We start from the raw sequence: 25,905 nt of genomic DNA, 5'->3' as shown, positions 1-25,905 counted from the left end.
TGACTAAGCCACTTCTGGCGAACCAGAGCAGCACACGGAAACACCGTTTACCTTCCCGCCAGAGCGGTACCTATTTATCTGCACTTGACGTTCTTTTGAACTGCTAGGATCCCATGGTTCATCCCCCTCATGGCAACCATGTGAAGTAGGTTAGGCTGAGAGACAGAGACTGCCAGAGGTCACCCAGGGAGCTTCATGGCTGAGTGGGGATTTGAACCCTGATTTTCCAGGTGCCAATCTGACAATCTAAGCACTACATCACACTGGCTCATCCATGCATTTACCTGGTCCCTTTAAAAGACATCTATGCTGGTGCAGCAGAACCTTTACAGCTTTAGATCATGGTTCCCCTCCTCTCATGCTTTCTTCCAACCTCAGCAATACTGGGTGGCAGCATTTTCATTGGGCAGCAGCAGAATCACTACATACTTTCACCAGAAAATAATGGAGTACCTAAGTGGATACAATGCGTTCTCTTTTTTATCCTACCAAAAGAAAAGCATAATGGCTGAAACAAATCAAACAATGCTCCTATTATCAGTATGAGGATAAAAATTCCCCGAAGCCCTGTGTCTAAATGAATTTGAAAGTGTAAGTACTTAAGCATTGGAGATAAGCAGAAGACGCAATGGGGCGGGTCTATGGAGAATGTTTTTGAGGGTGTTTTCAGAAAGCCTTTGGGGCTCTGGCAATAATTTGATAAGGAGCCATGAACTGGCTCTCTAAACCAATTCCTGCAACAGACTCAGAAGCCCTTTCAACTTATGTGAACGGAAGTGTAAAAATATGAAAACCACAATGGGGATATTTGGGTCAAACATACTGCAGAACTGCAAAGGCTAAAGCTAAAGAGAATTAAGTCGGAAGGATTGCATCGCTAGATGCTAATAACTAACAGATGCTTAGTATAGATTTGACTCTGTATTATTTGCAGCTTATATCCTAGTCACTTCCGATTGGCCTGGCTTCCATAGCACAGGGCCTCATTGTGCCCAGTGCCAAGAGGGAAGGAGTGGCAAGCATGGTAAGAGATTGGCAGTATTGCTGGCTATGGTCCCACACAAGGTGTGACAGGTGGGTGGCCATGTCACCTTCCTTGAATGTCCCATCCCTCAGCCAGCACTGCATGCTTGTTGGAGGGGCGGAGCTTGCCTGGATAGGACTAGGGAAGAGAGTCCAATCCACTAGAGAGCTATACAAAGAGGAAGGATTAGTGGCAGAGCCTCAGTCATTGACTTCCCTTCATATCTGCCCACATTTGCCCACATTATTTGTTCTACTACTTAACCTCATGGCAAACCACCAAGGTCAGCTATGGAATGACTGAGCCAGACACCTTGGGAGCTTCAGCCATAGAGGAGGAATCCTGAGCCACCACAGAGCCCAATACTGGTAAAAAAAAATCTTTCTTTGGATCATAGGAAGCAGCTGCTAGAGAACTATGTTCTGCAGAGATCTCTGCCAGAGGTTACTGAGAAGAACTTCAATGGATTGTGCTTCCCACATCATTCATTTTTGAAAATGTTTCCCTGCTGACATCCTCTGATGCCAATGATTCAGCCCCAGAGATTCCCTCAGCTCCTGGCATCATTGTCTCTTCATCACTTCATTTCCAGAGAGAACCTGAGGACCGTGCTCCTGCCTCTATCCACCTGGCCCAAGGCAGGGCCAGACAGGCTTCATAAGGACTGCTGCTGTTGCACAGCAGGGACCACCCTGCTGGGGCCGTCCTCGTGCCTCTATCCACCTGGCCCAGGTGGTCCCTGCTGCTGTTCCACAGTGGGGACCACCCTGCTGAGAGCCTTGGGGCCATCCTTGTGCCTCTATCTACCTGGCCCAGGACAGGGCCTGACAGGCTTCATAAGGACTGCTGCTGTTGCACAGCAGGGACCACCCTGCTGGGGCCGTCCTCGTGCCTCTATCCACCTGGCCCAGGTGGTCCCTGCTGCTGTTCCACAGTGGGGACCACCCTGCTGAGAGCCTTGGGGCCATCCTTGTGCCTCTATCTACCTGGCCCAGGACAGGGCCTGACAGGCTTCATAAGGACTGCTGCTGTTGCACAGCAGGGACCACCCTGCTGGGGCCGTCCTCGTGCCTCTATCCACCTGGCCCAGGTGGTCCCTGCTGCTGTTCCACAGTGGGGACCACCCTGCTGAGAGCCTTGGGGCCATCCTTGTGCCTCTATCTACCTGGCCCAGGACAGGGCCTGACAGGCTTCATAAGGACTGCTGCTGTTGCACAGCAGGGACCACCCTGCTGAGAGCCTGGGGGCCGCAATCCTGCCTCTATCCACTTGGTCAGTTAGATATGTAAGGGCATTTGGTGGGATGTTCCTGGAGGAAAGGAGTGGGGGAAAGCAGGGGGAGGCACAATTACAGTGGTTCTAGGTAGGCGGAGGTCTTGCATGGGAGGAGGGGCAGGCTGGGTAAGGGGCATACGGCCCAGACAGTTAGTGACTGTGCTGTGTGCCAGCTCCTACTCCAATCTGGGGCATTGTGGTTGTCATATCAGCCATGCCTCGGGTCTGCGACTGCTGCTGTTGAATGCCAGGTCGGTCCAGAATAAAATCTCCCTCATCCATGATCTGGTTTTGGATGAGGAGGCTGACCTGGCATGTATCACTGAAATCTGGCCTGGGTGGGTGAACAGGGTGGAGCTGGTCTTACTCAGCTGTGCCCACCTGGGTACTCAGTGCAGCATCAGGCCAGACTTGAGGGTCGGGGAGGGAGAGTTGCTGTGGTTTATACAGATTCTTTCTCTTATCTTCAGGTTCTCTGTACAGTTGGGGGGGATTTAGAGTGTTTTCTGGTATTGAGCAATCAGGACAGATTAGGGATTTTGCTGGTTTACTGCCCACCCCGCTGCCCAGCAGTCTCGCTGCCTGAGCTGACGGAGCTGGTCTCAGAGGAGGTATTGAGGACTCCCAGACTGCTGGTTCTGGGAGACTTTAACATCCATGCCAAGACAGCGGGCTCTGGGGTAGCTCAGTACTTCATGGTTGTCAAGGCAACCATGGGGCTGTCCCAACATGTCACCAGCCCAATGCACATGGCCACAATCTGGATCTTGTTTTCTCGACTAGGCAGGAAGCGGGTGATTTGAAGTTGGTGGACATCAACATTAGTCCCTTGTCATGGGCAGATCACTTCCTGTTGAGATTTAGGCTGTCAGACCTTTTCCCCTCCGCAGAGGCAGGGGACCTATTAGGAAGGCCTGCTCTTGGAGGCTGATGGATCTAGTGGGATTCCAAATGGCTGTGGGGGGGGGGGGTTCAGCTGGTGCCCCTGTCCAAGCCCTAGCTGACCTCTGGAACACCCAAATAGATTCAGGTGTTGACACAATTGCCCAAGTGTCCTCTTCCACATTGTGGAGCCTGTTTGGCCCACTTCAAAGTGCTGATTTTGATCTATAAAGCCTTAAATGGCTCAGGACCACAATACCTCAAGGACTTCCTCTTTCCACTGGCGTATGAAGGGGGCAGGGGAGTGTGCCGCACTGGGTACCATTTGGGGAAAGGGTGCCATCACAGCTGCACCCCCAGCACATGCAACCCTGGGATGTGTGCCACACCCATGTAGGCAATGCACCACGCCCCCAGGACGTGTACCATGCCCCCATGGGCGACGCGTCATGCCCCTGGGACGCGTGACAACTATGCCCCCGTCTGTTCTCCGCTCCGGGGGCTGCAGCATGTTGCTCTGCCACTGCCTCGCCGGACCCTGCGATCATCATATGAGGCCCTTCTTTGTGTGCCTCCTATTTGAGAGGTCCGGAGGGCGGCAACACAAGAATGGGCCTTCTCTGCAGTGGCTCCCTGTCTGTGGAATGCTCTCCCCAAGGAAGTTTGCCTGGTGCCTTCACCTTTAGGCACCAGGCAAAAATATTCCTTTTTAACCAGGCCTTTGGTTGATTTGATTGACATCCTATGCCCTTTTAAAATGTGGCTCTTGGGGGGGGGGGTATTGGGTTGTTGTTGTTATTTTGATTATATATTTTTGTGGCTTTATATTTTGATTTTGTCCTGTGAACTGCCCTGAGGCATAAGAATATGTCTGAAGGACTATTCCTCAGTGACAGAGCACCAGTGGGTCTGGGAGTGGCCATATTCTGAAACCTTGGAGAACCACTGTCGGTCGGTGTTGACAATATTATGCTACATAAGGTTATGACCTGATTCAGTATAAGACAGCTTTCCATGTTTGTACTGTATGAACTCTTGTGGATATATAACAATTTAAAGTACCGTAGATTTCGGCGTATTAGGCGACTGGGTGTATAAGATGACTGCCAATTTGGGGGGGTCACCTTATACTCTTTGGCAGCTTCGCTGCGCAGTGGGCTCCGTGCCGGGAGGAAGCTGCCCAGCGAAGCTGGCTTAGCATCGCTGGGCAGCTTCCTCCTGGTGTGGAGTGGAGCCTGCCGCCCACTGCAGCCATACCTGGCATATAAGATGACCCCCGACTTTTTAACCTCTTTTCTGGGGTTAAAAAGTCATCTTATATGCCGGAATCTTAAGTAAGTAAGTAAGTAAGTAAGTAAGTAAGTAAGTACACTTATGAACATGCACCAGCAGTTGATCTCACATGTTTTTAATGGACCAAACTCAAAATGAAAAGATGAAATGAAACTTGTCCACAGTGCAACTGTATGCTTTGGTTTTTGATGGGGTTTTAGAAAGTAAGCATACGTGTGTAAATATAATGACATCTCATCAGCCAAAAGGGGAAACAGTTCAATACTTAACATATTGAAAGCCAGTGTGGTATACTGGCTAGTCCATTGGACTGGGACCAAGGAGCCCTGGGTTCAAATCCTAAAAAAAAACCCAATCTGGCTGGCTTTTCCAAGTTCGTGTATGTCTCGCAGCCTAGCCTACCTACTTCTCAGTTGCTATGAGGATAAAATTGGGGTGTGCGTGCATGCATGCATGTCATCCTGTGTGGTGTGAAACATCTATTAAAAAAAACACTTAGAGGAGGAAGTTGAATATTAGTTTAAATTTAAATTGTAGTGCAAATATAGACAAAAAGAACCTACAGTGTCAAACCTTCCTGCTTTCTTCCCTTTTCTGGCTGATTGTTCTATGCATAATGAATGTTAATGTAAATATTACTTAACATCAGGATAAACTTTCCTCTCCTTTCTTCAGGAAAGTGACATGACTATATGCCAAAACATAAACATTTTATAGCTGCTTTGTTAATTTGTATGGCTATCAGGATGATCAAATAATTAAACTAGGTCTTGCAAGAGGATGTGATACCAAGGGTCATCCTAGTTTATTTCCCTTTCCATTGCCCAGAGTTGTTTTGATAATGGAACCTGCATTCAGCACCATGAACAGATCTTCTCGGATAAAAAGCGTTTCATAGAACCATAGAACTGCACAGTTCATAGGGGCCCTGAGGATCATCTAGTCGCAGGCCCCTGTAATGCAGGAATATGCAACTGTCCCATACAGAAACTGAACCTGCAACCTTGGTGTTATCTGCACCGTGCTCTAACCAAATGAGCTGCTCCCTGACTGCTGAACATAAGGGTAAGGGCTCATTCACACTTTTGTTTGTTGTGTGATTACTAGGCACAGGTCTGAGACCTTTTTAATTTGTCTCACCGCCTTCCCCAGGAAAACCTACTGTTTACTGCTGAATCAAAACAAACATTAATCTTCAGAAAAGACAGTAATGTCCCTATAAAAAGGTACTGCTAAATGCTATTTCTGAAAGGAAAGTAGTATCAAAATTCTCTAAGAGGGCAGCTGATTTTTGGTTCACATGCAAATCCTCTGCATCTTCTGAGTCTTCAAGACCCTTGTCTGGATAGGGGTGGGATGGAGTCTTCAGCCATGGTTTCATGCATGGGAGAAAGCTAGGTTGAACTTCCATCTCTGCCATGCTAGTTCGCTATAGACAGAAAGGGGTGGGTGGGTGTATAGGTGTATATGCAAAGCATTTAGGCATGCAACTCTAGGAAAAACATGCATCCTTTGATTCTGCTGAATGTATCATTCAGGGCATGTTCAGTCATACTCAGCTGGTTTTTAAATTACAGTTTTCAGAATGTGGATGTGCCAGCCCCCACTCCGCAGGACTTTATGACATAGCAGTATAATTCCTAAGGAAAACCACAACTGTTTCTGAGAACTCTAGTTCATTTTTTAAAGGTCAAAACAAGCATTTGTAACAGTTTGGTGACCCACCTTTCCCCCTCTGTATGCACGCACGCACATGTGCGCGCGCACACACACACACAGATACACACAGAACTGCCAGCTGGCTCTGGTGATCCCAGCTTATGTTTTGCTGATTCTTTTGTCTCTTTTACATGAGTTGAGTCAATGCACGGGAGTATTTTGATCCAAGAAAGGCACAGGTCACATGAACTTGGGAGAAAAAGAGAGAAAGGACCAACTTTGCTAATAGTCTGGACGTGCATGTTGGGGAGATGCAGTTCCAGGCTGAAAATGGAGTAACAATGGGGTGAGCAAGAAGCAGCCAAGAGGAACTGAAGCTCCAGTGAGAGGAGGGGGCTGGGAATCAAAAGAGCTCTGCGGTGAGAAATAAGCTACAACAAAAGGCCAGCTTGGGAAAAGACTTGGCAGCGGAATTAATAAGCCACATGCATCCAGCATTCCTTCCAAAGGACCAGCCACAGAGACTGGCAAAGCTACGTTGACGTGATGTACCAGTTCAGAGGAAAAGCCTCAGTCCTGTCTTTGTAGATGCAGCTTAGCACATGCAAAAAAGGAACCACATATAAAGTGCCTCCAGTTTAGGCTTTGGAGGGTACATGTTCTGATCAGCATCCATACCCTGTGTGGTCTATAAATACTATAGTGGTACTTCTGGTTGTGAACGGGATCTGTTCCGGAGGCCCGTTCGTAACATGAAAAGAGCGCAACCCGCAATGGCGCATCTGTGCACACGTGAATTGTGATTTGCCGCTTCTGCTCATGCGCGTGACATCATTTTGCACGTCTACGCATGCACGAACGGCGAAACCCGGAAGTAACCCTTTCCGGTACTTCCGGGTCGCTGTGGGACGTAACCTGAAAGAACATAACATGAAGCGGACGTAACATGAGGTATGACTGTATTTGGAACTTGACACATATGACCCTAGAGTCTGAATAATCTGGTAGCTACTGGACTTGGCTGGGGCAAGATCCCTACCTGAAACCCAGGGGGTCACTGCCAGTCATTGCAGACAGTACTCAGCTAGATGGAACAGTGACCCCTCTCAGTATAATGAAACTTCATGTGTTTGTGCTCCAAGGCAGGGGTGGCAAAGCTTCAGTTAGCCAGATGCAGACAAACTACTTGCTGCCCCCCTCCTAAGTGCTTTGTACTACATCAAACCAATGACCCATCTTTCTCAGTGATATCTATGCTCATAGTGCTCCAAGGCTTCAGGCAGAGGATGTTCCTAACCTTTCCACCTTTTAACTGGAGATACTTGGGATCTGGTACCATGACCCCAGATAAAGTTTCCTTGGAGACAGAGTTCTTTGGCAACTGAAGCTTGGATGGATCCATGCTCTGTGGATCTGCTGGCAACAGAGCTCTAGTCCCTGGGCTCTCGGGAGACACTTCAGCTGCCAGACTGACGGCTGGTCTACTGACTCTTCAGTGCCCCAAGGGAACCCTAAGCAGACATCCCCACAGCTGCCACAAAGAAGTCATTGTTTACAGACAAAGGAACTGGCAACTGCCCTCTGACTAATAATCATCTAGTACTGCTTTGAAACTCAGTCAGATGCTCCAGAACTTAGGTGAGACAACTTGGATGTCCAGCCTCAGTGGCAGGAACACTGCGCTTGTTCCTGAACCAACACCTTGAACTCTCTCCACCTTGAACTCCCTCTGACCTTTACCTTGCCTCATCTTAGCTACCACCCCTCCTTGTTGTTGACCTTCACCCTTGGATCATGAATGCTATACATGCAAAATATATGCTCTATTACTGTGCTATGGCCTCTTCCATTAAAACAGGTTCTGAGTTTAAGCCCCTGCAAAAGCTAAAGTCTGAGCAAGCATACGGCATCTTGATTAGCACTGGTGCATCTGAGCCGTTGCACTGCCTGATAGGAAATCAAAAAGAGGCAGAAACCTCAGTGGGCTCTGTGGTCTTATCTGCTGTGTCAAATCCTATGCTAATTGAAGGATTTAATCTTCTTACTTCTAGCAGAGCCAGATACACAAATCCTTCTTCCCAATGCACAGACGAGCAAGAATGCAACACCGCTGTGACTACTCTGTTTTTGTGATGTGGGTGGCATTTGACAAGTAGGCCAAAACCCACAATTAAGAGATGTTTCTTCCTCTCCAGTAGCGGAGCAATACAACTTCATCTGCCCCACTTGCAATAAAACATATTGGTCTCTACAGCCACAGCAGGTGCTGTAACTCTCCAACCGTTTGACTTCATCCCCAAAGGCACACTCTTCTATTGTCTCCAGAGACAGACATATGTCAACCTGTGTTCCAAATTGATGTCTGGAGGGGAGGGATTTCCAAAAGGCAGTGCTTTGTCCTGGATCCTAGGAAAGTCAACCGAAAAGTCACTTTTTTTCAGCTCAACAATTTTGGGTGTTTCCTTTTAAAAAAGCTCAGCAACTTTTGGGGTGTCCTGTTCTTTACTTTTTGAAATATGGCAACCCTAATGTTAAGGAGACAAAAGCCCAGCAGATTCAGCTGTAGTCTGTATCTAACCAATGAACTCATTTCCGAGAAATTCAGTCAAGGTGTGTGAGCATTATAATAATAGCTGGAACAGGGTTAGCTGAGTGAAAGAGGATTAGAATGAAGATCATCCTAGTTCCAAATGGCCCACCCACTCATGTGCTCATGTTCAGGTACCATCTGTTTATCTATCTCCATTTACAATTTCATTCAACTCTGAAAATCAGCATTTGATGATCAGGGTTCCACCTTTCCCTGTTCCCTGCCCATAGAAGATAAGACTTTTCACTCTCTGTAGTCATCACACTTAAAGACACACAGCCATTGAATCCCATTGATTCAGTGGGTCTACTTTGAATAGGGCTAACATTGATTACAATGATGCCATCTAAGGAATCTGGATCTGATCTTCTAGCAGCGCACAGAGTCAGAATGTGTCTCTGGAATGGATCTCGACTTTGCACGCTGGCGAAGTCTGTTTCAATTGGAGCAGTCATCTCCTCCACCTTCCCGAGAACCTGCCTAGGAATGGCCTTCTATACCAGGTGCAAGGAACATTCGGCCCTCTGGATGTTGCTAAACTACAACTCCCATCAGCCCCAGGCAATGGGAGTGATGCAAGTTCCAGTTCAGCAACATCTGGAGGGCCAAAGGTTCTTAAATTACAAAGGGAACACCCTTGCATTACTGAGGTCAGCCAACTGGCTCCCTGAAGTGGCAGAAAAGTTTTTTTCCCTACTAACAAAGAAAAGGAAGCTAAGTTCATAGCCCCCTTGCAGAAATATAGGAAGTTGCCTTTTATAGAGTCAGACCACTGACTCACACAGCACAATAACTGTTCACTGACCAGCAGAAGCTGTCCAGGATCTCAGGCAGGGGACATTCCCAGTCCAAACTAGAGATTCTGGGCATCAAACCAAGTACTCTGCCACTGAGCTACAGGTTACAGCTCTTTCTCCTTCAAAGGTAATCTTACTCCACCTGTTATTTGATTTTGCCTGTCCACAATGAGTAATCCAATCTTTTGAGTGTATTTACACACACACACACACACGTGCACACACACTAAATGCCAAAAAAATATTCTGGCCTGACATTAATTTTTAACCCCACTGGTCTGGCTCTAGTCAAAGACAAGCCTACCCATATGCAATCTCTTTTCACCAAAGAATGGTTTTTAAAGAAGAATAAAGCAATGAGAATAAGTGCAGCCCTTTAATCTCCATTAGATGTTTTATGCTGATTCGGCGCCCTGTGATTTAGCGACAGTGAGAGAAAGGCAAATAGAAATTATGCACAGCTGTCTGAAAATGGCAGGATTGACCTGCCCAGCCGGAGCGCTTTGTGCTGCAGAGGCTGTCACCTAGCAACTGGTCCTTGCAGCTGCCAGACTACACAATGGGAGGTTGGGGGAATGGGAATACACACACCAGTCAAAGCCATGAGTTATGGGAAGGAAGCACGTGAAGAAGGGAAGGTGGGAGACATTGAATCAAGACGGTTTTTGTCCTATGGCCTAAATATTGCCCTTGGATAGCCTCTCGTGCTGAGAGTGGGCCTTCAAAACACCTGTGGCTTTGCAGGATGAGACTCTGGGTTTTTATTATTATTTATTTATTAGCTCACGCACAAACGCGGCTGTCAAAGGAGGCTAACCCATAAAGGCAAATGGAGCACTGCCTCACTAAACACAGCCTGCCCTTAGCAAGCTCCCACCTGCTTATCTTCTTACAGTGGTACCTCGGGTTAAGTACTTAATTCGTTCTGGAGGTCCGTTCTTAACCTGAAACTGTTCTTAACCTGAAGCACCACTTTAGCTAATGGGGCCTCCCACTGCCGCCACACGACCACTGCCCAATTTCTGTTCTCATCCTGAAGCAAAGTTCTTAACCCGAGGTACTATTTCTGGGTTAGCGGAGTCTGTAACCTGAAGCGTATGTAACCTGAGATACCACTGTATTTACAGGCAGTCCAGTGATGGTCCAGGACAGGGGCAGAGGAACTAAAATTGGTTGGTGCTTGGTGTTATTTTGCTCTGGCTTTGCCTGTCATGGGCTTTGTCTCCACCTACTGTTGGGCTCCTTGCCTTCCCCCTTATCATTCCCAATGGGCAATAGGTTGAGTTTTGTCACCATCCTTTTCCTTACTGAGTTCTACAAAGACAGCACTGAGACCAAGACCCATTATGGTTGGAATTCTTCATGAGAGCTGTGCAATATTTTCTCCAGTCAGTTGTACTGTCTTGGTACTCATGTTTGCCTATAGATTTTATATATATATATATATATATATATATATATATATATATATATATATATGCTTTCGTAGATTTTCACGGGTACAGGAATGCAGGTTTTGGTGTCCTCGGGTGTCTTCCCGTGTAAAAGTTGGGGTGTCTAGGCGACGTTTCGACGAGGTCTCACTCGTCATCTTCAGGCTGGTGCTTTCGGCTTCTTGTTACTGGAACAGAGCAGGATCTCAGTGTTTGAGTTCCTATAAATACTGTTGAGGGGGTGTGGTGTATAGCCTCCAACTTCCTCTCTGCCCAGAACATTGGAGGCTATACACCACACCCCCTCAACAGTATTTATAGGAACTCAAACACTGAGATCCTGCTCTGTTCCAGTAACAAGAAGCCGAAAGCACCAGCCTGAAGATGACGAGTGAGACCTCGTCGAAACGTCGCCTAGACACCCCAACTTTTACACGGGAAGACACCCGAGGACACCAAAACCTGCATATATATATATATATATATATATATGCAGTTGTTTACGGCAGTGGTGGCAGCAAAGTGGGCACTGTCAGCTCTTGGCCAACACCCATCAGATCAGGAATGATGAAAGTTGTATTCCAATAAAGATCTGGCTGCACTGACTGCACGAATACAGTTTCTAAAACGGGCATCTTGGACCTCATGGCGCTTATAGTCTATATTGTGCCCATCTCTTCTTTGGACTGTGACACTAATTAGCATGCAATGAGGATGATTTGCCAATTGAATACTTAACATTAGTAATTAAGAGGTGTCCAAATCCTTGCTATTATGCACAGCTGAGAGTTTCCTTTGCTGCTTAAAAAAATATGCAGAGAACATGCAATCATTGGTGATTATGGGTGATTTGATGGCAAGTCCCTAATCACACCGAAAAACAAGGATTAAAGATCTAGGCTAGCAACATCAGCAAAACTCCATTTCAAATTTTGAACAACAAATGATGCCAAAAAGTTAAAAATAAAAATTCCCTACACAGGCAATGAAGCAGTTTGTTGACTGGCATGTTTGGCTATAAAAGTCTCATTGCTTTCGTTTCATCCTGACATATGCTTGTCCAGATGTAAACCTCAGTGACTGCAGTTGTCTAAAATAATAGAAAATCCATAGTATCGCAGAAAGTAATAACACCATATTAAAATTCAGTGAAAACAGTGCCTTAAACTTTCAGCAAGAATTAAGAGATGTAGGCTAGGATGCTTTTAATCCACTGTGAAGCCCACTTGAGCATGCAAAAGTCATATTCATCATAGCTAATATTCTAATTCTAGCCTTTGATACTTCATTTACATGTAATCCTGCAGTCTGCCAGCAGTTGATAAGGTTTCTGATATGGCTGCATTAGGAAGGCGAGAGGGAGTGTTTCAGTCCCATTACAGCTGAGTTGTCCAGAAATGAACTCTCCAGGAAAGCTTTTCAGGTTTAAGAAGTTCACAAATCTTTCAGTATATACTCAAGTAATTTTTAATCTGGGTCAGCATCAGCACCTGGTGTCCCAGGGCAGTTGCCGTCACCCAGCATCCTGGTATGGCCCAGGGCTGCTGCCTGACATGGCCCCTTTTAAGTCTACTGCAATTTAAATTTCCCATAATGGGAAAGTGGGACATTGTCTCAGGGCACCATGTGAAATTAAAATGGCAGCTAAGCCATCTCGTAATACACAGCGGACTGTTGCTCTCTTTCTCTAGGTAAGCCCTCCAGGGCCTATTGATGAAGAAAGAGACCCACCAGAGGACACTTTGCTCAGGGCCCCCTCAGGCCTGGAAACCTCAAGCTTGGAGAAAGTGGACAGAGAGAGGTCCCCTGCCCCCATCTCTCATAATATTAGAATCTGATGGGGTTACCCACAGATAAGGAACAGATAAGGAGGCACTTCTTCACGCAGCACATAGTTAAACCCTGGAATTAGCTCCTACAAGAGTTAGTGATGGTTACACATTTGGGTGGCTTTAAAGAGGGTTGGAGAAATTCATGGAAGGCAAGTAGGATAATAGTTACTCGCCAAGATGATGGACGTTTTAAAAACTGGTTGCTTCGAGACCATTTATGGTGAAAAGCAGTCTGTAAATATTGGAAGTAAATAAGTAATTGACCCCACCCTTATTTACTGTCGCAACCAGGTTTTTTGTTTGGTTGATTGGCTTTTCATTTTTTGCGCATGTCTTGATTTTTTGACAAACAGCCAACAAAGCAACCCAGAGCATGCAGTAAATCAAAATATAAAAAGATCAGATCAGTAGAAGCTTCCATAAGTTCTTAGACCAAGATCAAGAAAGCCTAATGCAAAAAAGTTTGGCAGAAAAGTAAAAGAATGTGCATCCCAGAAATTCACCAAGTGCATAAGAATCCTCTTCGTGGAGCCATGAGATGTTGGAGGAGAGTACGAATACATTTATTTCTATTCACATAGCTTAGAAATGGGGAACATAGAATTACACCAAGCATTCCAGCCAGCTTTTTTTTTTTAAGATGTATATTTCACTGTCCAAGCAAATACTTTTATATACGTAAGTTAGTCAAAAAGGAGAAAGGATGGAAGTGCCATTTGCCCTTCTACCAGACATGGTATCTGAGGTCAAGTCCCTCTACCAGGCTCTTGAGCCTTCAAGCCCATCAGCACATGGTAGGGACTGATGTCTGTAGATTGCCAAGAGAAGAACAAGCTTTTTCAGGCCCTGCCAGTGGACCAGATATCAGCTAAGTGGCAGAGAACAGATGGCGAGGGATGGGGATAGAAACGAAGGACCTCACCGTCCTGTTCTCCCCTGCTGCCCTGCAGGCAGACTGGCTGCATAATTATTCCTGTGGAGTCAATACCACTTATTATTTCCATTGTTCTTCATGGAGCAGAGCTGCAAAAGCTGTGACCTTCTGCACTGTTCCAGCTGCTGTATAATTGCACTCCGTGTGTGTGTGTGTGTGTGTGTGTGTGTGTGTGTGTGTTCCTCTGTGTATGTAATATAAACTGTCCCCCCTCAAACTGGTTTTAAATTATCTTCCATTTTGCAAAATAGGATAGTCAAAGTAGAAAAGTCATGATTCATTGAAAAATATCTGCTCCCTGGTGGTGCCATTTTAAATCTCTCTACACCATTTTACAATTGATATTATCCCTGATATCAGTGGCTTGAGCTGAAAAACAACAGACTCCTAATATATAAGATACCAAACCTGGCCAATCCAACCTTCATCCTAGGGATCCTTATGATTCTCTGGCCAAGCCCACATTTCTCTCTGGATTTGGGGACCTTGCCTACTTTCAAGGATGCAACATTTGGTCCCCTCATCAGTATGAGCTAGCAGGAATGGCCATCATCCCTGACCATTGGTTATGCTAGTGGAGGCTTATGGGAGTTGTCGTCCAACAACATCTTGAGGGGACCAGGTTAGCTGCCCCTGAACTACTGAATACCCACACGTCAATGTGTAGCCAATGTTATGGGTCTGAAGCAATCACATTAGGCGTTGTTTCTTGAAGAATGGCACCACCATAGCTCTGGAAACAATGGTTTCATTTGTATTTGTACCTTCTGTGGAAACGGCTGTTCACTAACTTTTCTTCTTCTTCCACTGCTTGAACGATCTCACTTCACGCGTCATCTAAGCAAAGGTGGCAAATTCACAGAGCTCTGCAGAATCTAGCAGTGACCTAGCCTTGGTACACATTTGCATCTGCTTCTCCAGCAGGTATCTGGAGTTCACCTATCACCTGCCACATTACATCCTTGTAGAGGCAAAGACTGCTAGAGGGAAACATTCTAACAGGGCTAGGAATTCTCTGGTGTGTAAAACCACAAATGTCCTGACACATGAATATGTATATAACTTCATTGGAAAAGACAGGTAACATTTAGAAGCAGCAGCAGCACTTAGCTAAAGACTTAGGAAAATAAAAGCTATGGAATAACAAGCCAATGTTCCTCCTCCCCATTTGTTTTTGGTAGGTGCATATGATAACCTTCCCCCAAATATGGATCTTATATGTGCAGAATGAGCAAATAACCTGTCCATTAAGAGAAAATTATGCATGTTTCACAGATGAAAAGAGCCTGCTAAACCAGGCTGATGGCCTACCTAGTCCAGCATTCTATTCTCACAGTGACCACCTAGATGTCTATGGGAAACCCTCAAGTAGGACTCAAGCACAAGAGCATCTTCCTCTCCTGTGGTGTCAAACAGCCGGTATTCAGAAGTGTTACTGCCTCTGACCGTGTCCTTGGGGAATGTGTATATATCGGCTGAATTTTGTTCAATCTCTGGTTATTATGCTTAATCTCCAGCAGGCCCTGCACAACATGCAGATCCTGACTGCATGTTGTACATTCTCAAGCCATTACTTATAACCCAATGGAACCATTCAATTGATAAGCAAGTCAAGAACTTGAGATGTTCTGGCTGTCAGAGGTTAGGAAAAAGAATGCAACTTTAGGGAGATTTCTGAAAGCCTATTATTATTATTATTATTATTATTATTATTATTATTATTATTAATTTATACCCGGCCCATCTGGCTCGGTTTCACCAGCCACTCTGGGCGGCTTCCAACAAAATATAAAAAATACCATAAAACATCAAACATTAAAGACTTCCCTAAGCAGGGCTGCCTTCAGATGGCTTCTAAAAGTCAGATAGTTGCTTATTTCCTTCACATCTGACAGGAAGGCATTCCACAGGGTGGGCACCACTACCGAGAAGGCCCTCTGCCTGGTTCCCTGTTACTTCACTTCCTGCAGTGAGGGAACCACCAGAAGGCCCTTGGAGCTGGATCTCAGTGTTCGGGCTGAACGAAGGGGTTGGAGACGCTCCTTCAGGTCTCCAATGATGCCAGTAAACCAGTTGGTCATGTGAAACTCTTTTGATGCCCTTTAAAAAAAATTCCACATCAGGCCTGCTCACTAATGTGAGCAATTAGGACATTGGCTCTGTGAGCTTTATGTCACTTTAGTCCCTAGTTGACTCCCCTTGCCCTCCGTTGCACACAAGTCGGAACAAAGCTGTAAAAATATTTGTACTCCAAAGTCTGTGAGGGAAGGCAACAATGTCAGTTTGGCTGAGCAGAAGTTTTGTGGGCAGGGGAAGTTTTGTCAGAAGGAGAAGTTTTGTGGAACAGATGTGGACGGGGAAGAGGACCTAGGAGGTAGGGAAGTCAAAGGGCAGGGAGTCCAGAGGGTCCTAGATCAGCTCACCTAGAAGTCCTTTTCCTCATTTTGAAAACTACCCTAAAGAAAGGCGCAGTTTATTTGAATGGATGTATATAGATAGCTAGATAGAGAGTTTGGCATTCGCATTATGGAGAAGGGCCACAGTTCAGCACTAGAGATTCCACTCTGAAAGCAGAAAACTCCAGGTTCAAGTCCTGGCATCTCCAGGTAGGGCTGAAAAAGATTCCAGCAGTACTGGAGTACTGCTGTCAGTCAGCGTAGACAATACTGATCTAGATGGACCAATGGTACGAGTCAATATAAGGCAGCTTCCTATGCTCGGTTTTAAAATTTTATTTCTGGACTTCATTCAGACTGCTGGACATGTGTGTTCTCAGTCCCTTGTGTGTGTTCAGTCTAAGGGCTAATCCACACATCAGCTTGTTGCCCTCTGCTTTCCAAGGAAAAAACTGCTCTTTAGTGATAGATTGAAATAAATGGCAACCTGGGTGAAACCGGATTGAACACTAAAGAGCAGTTATCCCCAGGGAAAAGCAGTGGGACCAAGGAAGTGTGGATTAGCCCTCAGTTACCAATGAAGTACAGTGCAAAAGGAATTGCATCCACATTCCTTTTTGTAACCTAATTTATCTGCACACACTAGAAGCAGCAGGGTGGGGCTGAGGAGTGTGTGTGAGAGAGATAACCAATGAACAGCAGGACACTTTAAACCTTCAGGAAACTGTCCATGTGCCAATTCCAGACATACTTTTGGAAAATCTCAGTAATAAACCCAAAGGAAAGAGGAGCACGACATTTTCAGCAGACTCCTCCACAGTAATAATGGGATGCAATATGCCGGGGAATCTGTTCACCCCAAATGATCTCTACCCATTCCTCCAACTCACTTTGTTTCTAGACAGACAGCAACCCATTTTGCTTTAAAACGTTCTGACTAGTGTGAAGCTTGAGAACTGTTGAGACTGCGCCCTAAAGCCAAAATAATACTCTGGTACAATCTGCCTGCATTGTTTATTTCAAAGTGTGTGGTGGTGGCAGCAGCAGCAGCGGAGGGAGAATCCTTTGGAGAATATTCACAGTTCAGTGGTGCTCAGGACAGTGGTGTTGGTGCATCTGTTTTCCTCCAATGGTTGGCTGCATTCTCCCGCTTGATACTAATACCAGTGACAATTTAGTAACATAACCACTGGCATGAAAAATCTGGCTTCTATAGGAACAGATGGTGGCCACTTTGGCAGGTTAATTTTAGGCTTCAGTAGATGTTCACTTAGTCAGCATGGCTTTAGTATCAGAGAAGGAATATGGAAAAACATGGGTAAGGGAAACGAGAAGAGGATATTGCAACAGATTATAAAATTGTAGAGTGTGAAGGGACTAAGGCTGCAATCCTGTGCCTGCTGACTAGGGAATAATTCTGATGAAACACAGCGAGAGTTACTTCTGAGGAAATATGCTTAGGATTGCACTCTGCAGCTTTCAGATATTTGAAGGATGTTCAGCTAAGGATTCCCAGTTTTTCATTAACTACATTTAAATGTAGTTAGTATATTGAAACATGGGCATAGCCAGGCTTTGTGATTGGGGGTGGCTTTTATGCAGAATCTCATTTTTATTGATTTACTTGTTTTAGGGGGGCAGCTGCCCCTATCCCACCCCCCTCCCCTTAGCTGCCCATATGTTGAATATACTGGGTTGAGGGGTATATCTACATACTAGATTCACTCATTTCCGCCCCAGGGACAAATAAGGAGGTTTCAAAAGGAGGTTAATGTGATTTTCCTGCCAGCTTTCTCCAACATGGTACCCTTTGGGTGGAGGACAGTTCTTTCAGCATCAGCTGGCATGGCTAATGGTCAGGCATAAGGTGGGGAAAGGCTGAATATGTATGTGGGAGAAAGGAAGGAAGAAGTTCTAAACTGATTCAGACCACTGTTCACTTAGGTCAGTATTATGCTGTCTCACAACCAGTGGCGAAACTTCAAGCTCTGGCACGGGGGGTGGAGAACAGGCGGGGGTGTGGCTGGCACACGTCCTGGGGGCATGGCACGCTGCTCGCAGGGGCGTGGCGTGCATCCCGGGGTGTGGTGCGCTGCCCAAAGGGGTGTGGCACGCTTCCTGGGGGTGTGGTGCCCAGCATGGGGGGGGGGGGCAGCCGCGATGGCACCCCACCGGGATTGTGCCGCTGGGGGTGGTACTCTCCCCCCGCACCCCTGTTCCTCCGCCAGTGCTCACAACAGTGATTTCAGACAGGGATGGATCCCATACCTAACTGGTGATTGAAGCTGGGACCTGATTTGCTCGCACAGGATGTAATGATGACTACCAACGTGGATGACTTTAAGGAGAATAAGATAAATTTGGAGCAGAGAACGCTGTCAAAATGCCTCTGAAAACCAGCTGAATGGAATCGCAAGTTGGAAGAACGCTGTTGCACTTAGGTCCTGCTTGCAGGTTTCCTGTGGGCATCTGCTTGGCCACTGTGAGAATAGGACACTGGACTAGATAATCCTTTGGCTTCATCCCGCAGAGCTCTCCTTATGTTCTTATGCCAAGCAGGTGCTCTACCAGTGAGCTAGGACCCTTCCCTAGAACGAATTGTGATGCAGTTGTGAAGGAAGCTAACTTACGCCACTCAGACCGTGTACACGGGGCATTTTATTCTAGAACAAATTGGAGACTCAGTACTTGCTTTTTCAATGTAGTCTACACACAATCTAGATCTATTGCATTGTTTTATTTATTGAATTGCGCCTGAAAAGCAGTTCAAGAAACTGGTTTCATTTTAAAAAACAAAACTTCTTGCAAATTGATTCTGCATTATGCTGCACTGTGATTTGAAAACAGATGTAGGCTGTCCTGGCAAAGTGTGTGTGTGCAGAAGAGTATATCCAATGACACTGGGTGGCTGTACACCAATACTACAAACCCCACTTCCTTCTTCATTCACCTGGGAGATGTGCAGGGTGCAAAAGGCAAGGATAACTTAATCAAGGGGCGGGTTTTCAAACAAGTGGCAAGTAGCCACACCCACCCACCCTTGAAGATGGCAGGACCTAGAATCAATGTAGATTGAAAGCAGCATGTTAAGGAAAAAACATGAATTATTTTGGACTGATATTCGTGTATACACAGCTTCAGTGTAGACACGAGCATCATATGACCAAGTCAGCTTACCTTCTCACCCATCATGTGAGTAGGGCTTGCTTATAATCAAGTGGCAAGAGTGGATGTGGGATAGAAAATGAGACCCTCCAAATAGGACGCTGTCTCAATTTAGGAAGGAGTTCCAATCCTGGCTTCTAAACTGACTGAAGACTCCAGATAGCATGTGGGAGAGGAGAAGACACCAGTGTTGTAACAGGTCTCCCATTCTGAGGTTCGCTGATTAAGAATTTGATGGTGTTTTTAAGTATCTGGAGCAAACGCCACACAATTCTATGTGTGTATTTCCTTCCACTCTTTGTACTGTTGTGAAACTTTGGAAGTCTTGGGGGCATTTGAACAAAATGGTCTTACCTGTTTTCCATCCAGCGTGTACAGCTTTTTGACGACTCCTGTTTCCAGCTTTATGGCTTCTGTGATATCGGTGAGAACTTGCTCAAAGGAATGTGCTGTCTTCTTATTCAGCAGCACACGGACAGCCTTCCTGGGTTTCACCCCACTCCGAATGATGGTCACCAGCTTGGGGCGCACGAAATCCTTGTTCTCCCTGGCCTGACCACTGTTGCTACTGGCCAGGGACTGAGGCGCTTTCATGTTGGCGGAGGTTTTCACGTTGACAGACCAGTTGGGGTTGACATTCTTGGTATACTCCACTTTCTTAAAAAAGTTGTCAGATGAACATACGTAACTTTCCCCTTTTGAGAACGGAAAAGAGAGAAGGGGTTAGAAAACAACAGTGACAATATAGCAATGGGGTATTTCAAATAAAATTAGAGCCAGAGGAAGAGGAGTTCCTCCTGCAATCACATTTCTTAAACACAGATGGATTTCTAAAACAATGGGAAGTGCCCACTGGGCATTAGCAATTTATCAACCTTCCTGATACAGCAACAGGAGAGGGCCCAATATTTATGTAATTTTAAAGGCTGTAGTAGCAGGAGCAGTAGTGGCCAAAATTCACCCTCCCCTTCAGTAGTACCAGAAATATCTCCCTCCTTCCTCTCTCACACACGCTCACAGACACACATTCTATTCCAGAGGCGGGAAATGTTTGGCCCATGGATGAAATTTGGCTGACCAGCATATCCACCTACCCCTGCAATTGCTGCTGTGATGGCCCACACCAGAATTCAGATTCCTCTGTTGAGGCACCGAGAGAGGAGCAATTTTTGCAGGGGCCAGCTTAGCCAACCCCTAGGTACAACAACAATGAATGGCATTGTCACTGCTCCCCAACAACCCTTTCTGCACATGGGTGCTTCTGTGCCCTCATGATTCCGCCATGAAAACTGCAGGAAAGATCTGCACCCTGGCATACCGCTCCAGATTTGGTCACTTCTGTGATTTTCCAGGTAAAGAGGGCTGCAAACACATCCCACCCACCTACCACCCCCTTGGAATCAAATAACAAGGAAATGAGCTTTGAGTATGCTCTGTGTTCCATTAGTTTTCCGGAAGTGGCTCTTAGGTGATGTGAAAGCTCAAAAATAATGTGGAAATGAACAGAGAAGCATCAGGGAAATGGAATAAACTGCCAGGTGTGATGCAGCAGGTAAGAGCAGGGCTCTGATAAACCATCCATTCTCTCCCCCTCATTCTGCCTTTTCACTTTATTTCCTTTCACCCCTCTTTGTCCCCTCCCTAGTCTTTGTCCCCTACCCTGGTCTCCCCATTTGGACTTAGAATACAGTTTCCAATGGGACATACGTAAAAATATATAAAACTAATAGTTGTGCAGTGGATGCAGTGTGTGTGTGTGTGTGTGTGTGTGTGTGTAAGCATATTAAGAAGATTAACACTTTCCTTCCCAACTGCAACCCCACCATAGCTGTCAACGTTTCCCTTTTTTTAAGGGAAATTCCCTTATTCCGAATAGGATTTTCCCTTTAAAAAAGGGAAAAGTTGACAGCTATGACCCCCACACTCACCCAAAATTGCTTCCAGATTACAATTAGGTTTAACAAACAACTTTCATTGACACCAATTTAAACTTAATGCACACTTGACCATTTTAAGCACAATATAACACTGATTAAGCAGCCATTAAACACTGAAACAGCAGCGCGAGAAAGGTTTTAAAAATGCAGCAACCAAAAAAATAAATAAAAGTTAACTACAGCAATTAAAAGCAGTTCCAAAAGGGAGCAACCATTTATGCCAAAAAAATCCTTCCCCCAAAGAACGAGTTTAGAGTTTAGAGTTAAGGTGATATGAGATATGCAGTTTCATACACAATGGGACAAACAGTCAAGACCAGGGGAGGAACATTGTTTGATTGTCTGAGGTGGTTGTGATGTCACAAAACATTCATAAACATCTGAAGTGCTAAGGAAAAGGCTTTTATTTAAAAGCACATATTTACAGAATCATAGAATTATAGAGCTGGAAGGACCCCTAGGGTCATATAATCCAACGCCCTGCAATGCAAGAATCTCAATTAGATCATATATGACAGATGGCCAGCCAACCTCTGCTTAAAAGCCTCCAAGGAAGGAGAGTCCATCACCTCTTGTGGGGGTCTGTTCCAGACTCATTTTCCTAATTGCTGAGTGCATTTAATGTAACTATAAAGAGGAACAGTATTTCAACAAAAAAGGAGCTGTTATCCATATTTCAATAAGAAACTACTTTCAAAACATTCCTCAAAGGATTACAACCAACAGAATAGTTGCCAAGAGGATACTATCCCAGATCAAAAATGAGACACTTGTTATCATGTACAATAAGAAATTCTTATATACATAAAGGGAGAGAATCTGTCTCTCTGATTTGCTTCTTGCAGGAACAGCTATCTGATGAAAACTGGAGCCATAGAAAGATGTCTCTGCTGCACTGTTGAATCTACTGAAAGAGATATGACCTTGAGGCAACAGCAATCAAACAACCTGTCAACTAATACTACGGCTGTCAGTGATATAATTACTTCTCTACATTGCAACATATCTAACAAACCAACACCTTATGCTCACTCACCACATGGGAAAAATTAGACCATGCCCAAATTCAACAGACAAGCTAGAATAAAAATCAATAAGTTAGAATTAATTTCAGCCTGCCAATTTAAGAGCTGTGATCATATTACTGACTATAGCAACAATCCTATGCACATTAATTTATTTGGGCCTTACTTCTGAGTAAACAAACACCAGATTAGGATGCCTAGTGTGTTTTGCATCACTGTTGAATTTTGTTCTCAAAATAATCCCAAATGATTTTTCACATGCATAGCCAGACATGGCTTCCACTGGTGCCTTCCAGATGTTGCTGGATTGCAACCCTAAATCTGGAGGACACAATGCAGGAATATATAGAGGCCAAAGGACAGAAACACCCTGGTTGAAGGAGGACTTCAACCAAAACTCTTTCTGCCCCTACCATTGGTAACCAGGAGTCAGAGTCTTCTCCAGATCATAGAACCACAATCTGAACCAGAAGGATAAAGGCATGCTGCTACAGGATAAGCCTCTGGGGTCAGTGTCCCTCCAGCCCAAGAATGTGGCACTAATGGCCTCAGACTCGGATTATTCTATTAGAGGCAAACCAGCAGGACCAGAGACCCCCACATTTCTGCCTTAATAGGAGACTACGGGAGAGGGCTAGGCCCCTTTAATTAAAGGAGAAACTTCTAGTGCAAGTGGGGAAACAATTGGGATGTTTTTTGCTGAAGCAATGTCAGAACTCTGTGCTGCTTGAATCTTGCATCTAGAATGAACCTTGCCCTGCCCTGGCCCCTGGCTCTCTCCTCATCACAGAGCAAGTGACCTACATTCAAGTATTATTGTCATAGAGAAGGGTAGGGAACATCAGTCCCAGGGGGTATATGTAGACCTCTATCCATCCCTTAGGGCTCTTCCCCATGCCACCTCCCTCAATCTTCTCTGCTCTGTGCTCTACTTAAGTGAGAGCTTTTGCCTGGCTGGAATCTGTCACTGAACCTTTGTAATGCCTCCTGCTTGCTGGGATAAAGAGATGTGAGTGTGCAGAACCTCTGCCTTTTGCCTGGCTGTGCAGAGGTAAGTGCCTACATCGCTCTGCCTACTTTTCCCTCTGGCCCCACCCAACTTAGGCAGGACCTCAAGTTTTTCCTGTCATACACAACTGGTGGATTAAGGCAATAATCTATTTCATAGAATATTAAGAGTTGAGGGGAGGCTTCTGGGCTGTCCAGATTAACCTCCTGGAGTTACTGCTGGAATTGTAGCTAAAGATGGATTTGTGATGGACCTTTAGCCAGTTCATTAACTTTGTATTTCAGGTGTCACAAGACTCTTTGGATGGTTTTTTGCCATAGCAGACCAGCAGGGAATTTCAGACCTCTGGAATCTCATTAACTTTGAAAGGGAACATCTAGGGAATGTAACTGATATCTAAATATCTGTTGATGCCTGAGATCTGCAGGTCCAGGACATCTTTTCAGCTGGAACTTGCTGGAACTCAGTTCTGGCCCCTCTCAGGTGGGCACCATTATCATTCTAAAAGAACAAGGGAGGTGTTCATGATGAGTTCCAGCACCTCTTTTTCTAGAAAAATAGCACCATGCAGATCTATTGTGTGCTATAAAATACATTAAAAGAACATGTATGTTTTCACATCAGCAGAGGATGAAACAGAAGACAACTTGTGTAAAATAAACCAATTGCAGCAGAAAGGAAAATATCAGATGAAAACCCGAGTGAATGTCAGAATAAATTAAGGCCCTTTTGTACATCCCTTCTGTGAACCCCAAATGCTGATCTTCAGAAGGAAAAAGAAGTCCATCTTCTGTATCAAAAGATGAGCAGGTGTCACTGGATAAGGGATGCATTCACTTCTGCACTAGGTCCAGACAAGTCTTCATCAGCCTGGCTCCCTCCTGATATTTTGGACTACAATTATCCTTATTGAGGGTCACTAATTAATGCTGACTTCTTTTTTCTTCACTGTTTCCTCAAAGCACCCTCCCCAAGAGCCTGTGTCCTTGCATGTCCTTAGGTGTTTACAGAAAGCTCAGGATGCTGAGTAGAAGCTCATTTCACTCAGCATATGGCAAGGTTTATAGCACAAGGAAGCCTCTAATAAGCTTAAAGCAAATGAATGAATAGCACTTACTTATTCTATTGTGTCTACAGCACTAATGCTCATACAACAGCGTAGGTGAGCTGGTGTGGAGGAAATACATTTATATATTTAGTCATGTTCGTGTGTGTGTGTTTTTCTCCATCTTCAGTCAAGCAAACCTTCCTTCTCCCTTTCTCCTTGGAGGGGGCAAAATCTGTTCGACATCTCTGCCAAGCTGCTAGGCTTTCCATAATGAACATTTTATTGTTGCTTTAATTGAGTCACTGTTGTTTCTGCTTGGATTTTACAAATGGAATTTTATGGAACTAAATTGCATATATTTTAAATCACTTCTGCTTGTAAATTTTCTTGTACAGGGAGTCGATGGATCAAGGCAATCAATCAATCAATCAATCAATCAATCAGCACATGGTACTAGAATACCCTAATAGTATGTAAATTGTCAGTTCAGGAGAACTGGGAATCAAGTGGATTGGTGAGAATGAGTGACAAAAATACCCTTGAAGGGGAGTGGGAAATATGTGTCAACTTTCCCCCACCCACCCAATGATATTTACAGCAGAGACGTAATCCTATCCACGGACAATATGCAACACTATTCAAGATGCTGAAATTCTTTTACTACTCAGTGCAATACCAGAAGTGTAACAGGCAAGTCTGGCTTTGACAACTCTAAGTGGCTGTACCATGATTCAAGAAACACACCCTGAATATTATTGCAATGCCATAAACATTATGCTTCTGAGTACCAGTTGCTGAGAATCACAGGTGAGAAAAGTGCTGCTGTGTTCAGATTCTGTTTGTGGGCTTATCATGTAGGTATCTGGTTGGCCATTGTGAAAACAGGATGATGGACTACAGTGGTACCTCGGGTTACAAACACCTCAGGTTACAAATACTTCAGGTTACAGACTCTGCTAACCCGGAAGTAGTAGCTCGAGTTAAGAACTTTACTTCAGGATGAGAACAGAAATCGCATGCCGGCGGTGCAGCAGCAGCAAGAGGCCCCATTAGCTAAAGTGGTACCTCAAGTTAAGAACGGTTTCAGGTTAAGAACGGACCTCCGGAATGAATTAAGTTTGTAACCAGAGGTACCACTGTATATGGACCATTGGCTGATCCAGCAGTTCTCCCTATTTTTTGTTGTTTTTTTTGTTTTGTTCCTAGCTTGTATGTAGCTAACCACTCAGACAACCAGACGGCTTGTCTGGTTAATAATAATAATAATAATAATAATAATAATAATAATAATAATGATGATGATGTTATTATTTATACCCTGTCCATCTGGCTAGGTTTCCCCAGCCACGTTAAAAACTTCCCGATACAGGGCAGCCTTCAGATGTCTCCGAAAATTGTGTAGTTCTTAATCTCCTTGACACCTGATGGAAGGGTGTTCCACAGGGAGGGCACTCCCAAGAGATATTATCAAAACTCCTCCACCCTCCACATGCTCAGAAATCTGAGTCTTGGGGGACTGTGACACTTACCTCCAATACAAGGCAAATGTTTTTGGTTGTCTTGGATATCAACTGAAAACCAGTTCCCCACTACAGTGGTACCTCAG

At 45.1% G+C, this 25,905-nt stretch overlaps 1 protein-coding gene across 4 annotated transcripts in view; it reads right to left on the bottom strand.

Moving 5' to 3' along the window:
* DCX (doublecortin) overlaps positions 1-25,905 on the bottom strand; it is a 109,970-nt gene that overhangs the window by 69,318 nt on the left and 14,747 nt on the right. For all 4 annotated transcript variants that reach the window (XM_081897457.1, XM_081897458.1, XM_081897459.1 and 1 more), the window contains exon 3: positions 19,635-19,975. In XM_081897457.1, coding sequence (XP_081753583.1) covers positions 19,635-19,975 — 341 coding nt within the window. The remainder of the gene's footprint in view (positions 1-19,634; positions 19,976-25,905) is intronic.

The sequence above is a fragment of the Podarcis melisellensis genome (assembly GCF_964234715.1).
Source record: "Podarcis melisellensis genome assembly, chromosome: Z".
Classification (NCBI taxonomy): domain Eukaryota; kingdom Metazoa; phylum Chordata; class Lepidosauria; order Squamata; family Lacertidae; genus Podarcis; species Podarcis melisellensis.
This window is presented reverse-complemented; position numbering and strand designations above follow the sequence as displayed.